Below are 745 nucleotides of genomic sequence, written 5' to 3' on the forward strand. Positions count from 1 at the left end.
CTGCAAAAATGGCCGCTTAGCGATCGCGACGAAAATGATTGTTTTAATTTCTTTACTGATTAATGATAAATAAATTAAATCGCCGAGAACATATTAGTTTTAGGTATAAATGATGATCCATGATCAGTCCATGCTGACCTGACTTTTCCTTTAAGATCCCCTTAAAAATGGCTGAAGCCAAAATAAACTGAGCCTCATGTTTGTTCTGTTACTCTTCCTCCTGCCTGACTGTCTAAACCATCCAAGTGAGATAAACTCTTCAGGAGATACTGACTTTTTGGTCCTGACGATGAGGGAAGCGAAGGACAGGCTCTGGTTGCGTTCGTCTTGGTGTAAAGGCTGATGGGCCAGCAGGAGGCTGTAGTCCAACACGTTTAGCCTCTGAAGGAAGTTTGTGTCGATCTCCACCTGCTGGATGAGCCAAGAACGCTGCCGCTCTGCAAGGAGATACAAGCAGAGACGTTAGGAAAATAACAGGTCTAGTTCATCAATGATGGGATCTATCATTAAGTTTATAGGACATATTTTAGATTTATCAAACCAACAAGCAAATGTCCCTTTTTAACAACACCTGGGCGTAAAGGGTCTCCATCACATGTTATGCCCACTAATCGCCCACATCCAAGCTTAAATCGTACATGTATAGTAAATGCACCATGAATTAGCCAGTTGATCAATGTTATTTAATGGTTACCAATGGCAACCACAGGGAAGACAGCAAAAAAATAAAAAATAAAGTAGTGTA

At 40.9% G+C, this 745-nt stretch overlaps 1 protein-coding gene across 1 annotated transcript in view; it reads right to left on the reverse strand.

Annotated features, from left to right (window-relative positions):
• Positions 1-745, reverse strand: part of pip5kl1 (phosphatidylinositol-4-phosphate 5-kinase-like 1) — a 21297-nt gene that overhangs the window by 7130 nt on the left and 13422 nt on the right. Inside the window, exon 5 of the mRNA XM_015373558.1 lies at positions 275-437. Coding sequence (XP_015229044.1) covers positions 275-437 — 163 coding nt within the window. The remainder of the gene's footprint in view (positions 1-274; positions 438-745) is intronic.

The sequence above is a fragment of the Cyprinodon variegatus genome, unplaced genomic scaffold (assembly GCF_000732505.1).
Source record: "Cyprinodon variegatus isolate N-32 unplaced genomic scaffold, C_variegatus-1.0 Scaffold88, whole genome shotgun sequence".
Lineage (NCBI taxonomy): Eukaryota > Metazoa > Chordata > Actinopteri > Cyprinodontiformes > Cyprinodontidae > Cyprinodon > Cyprinodon variegatus.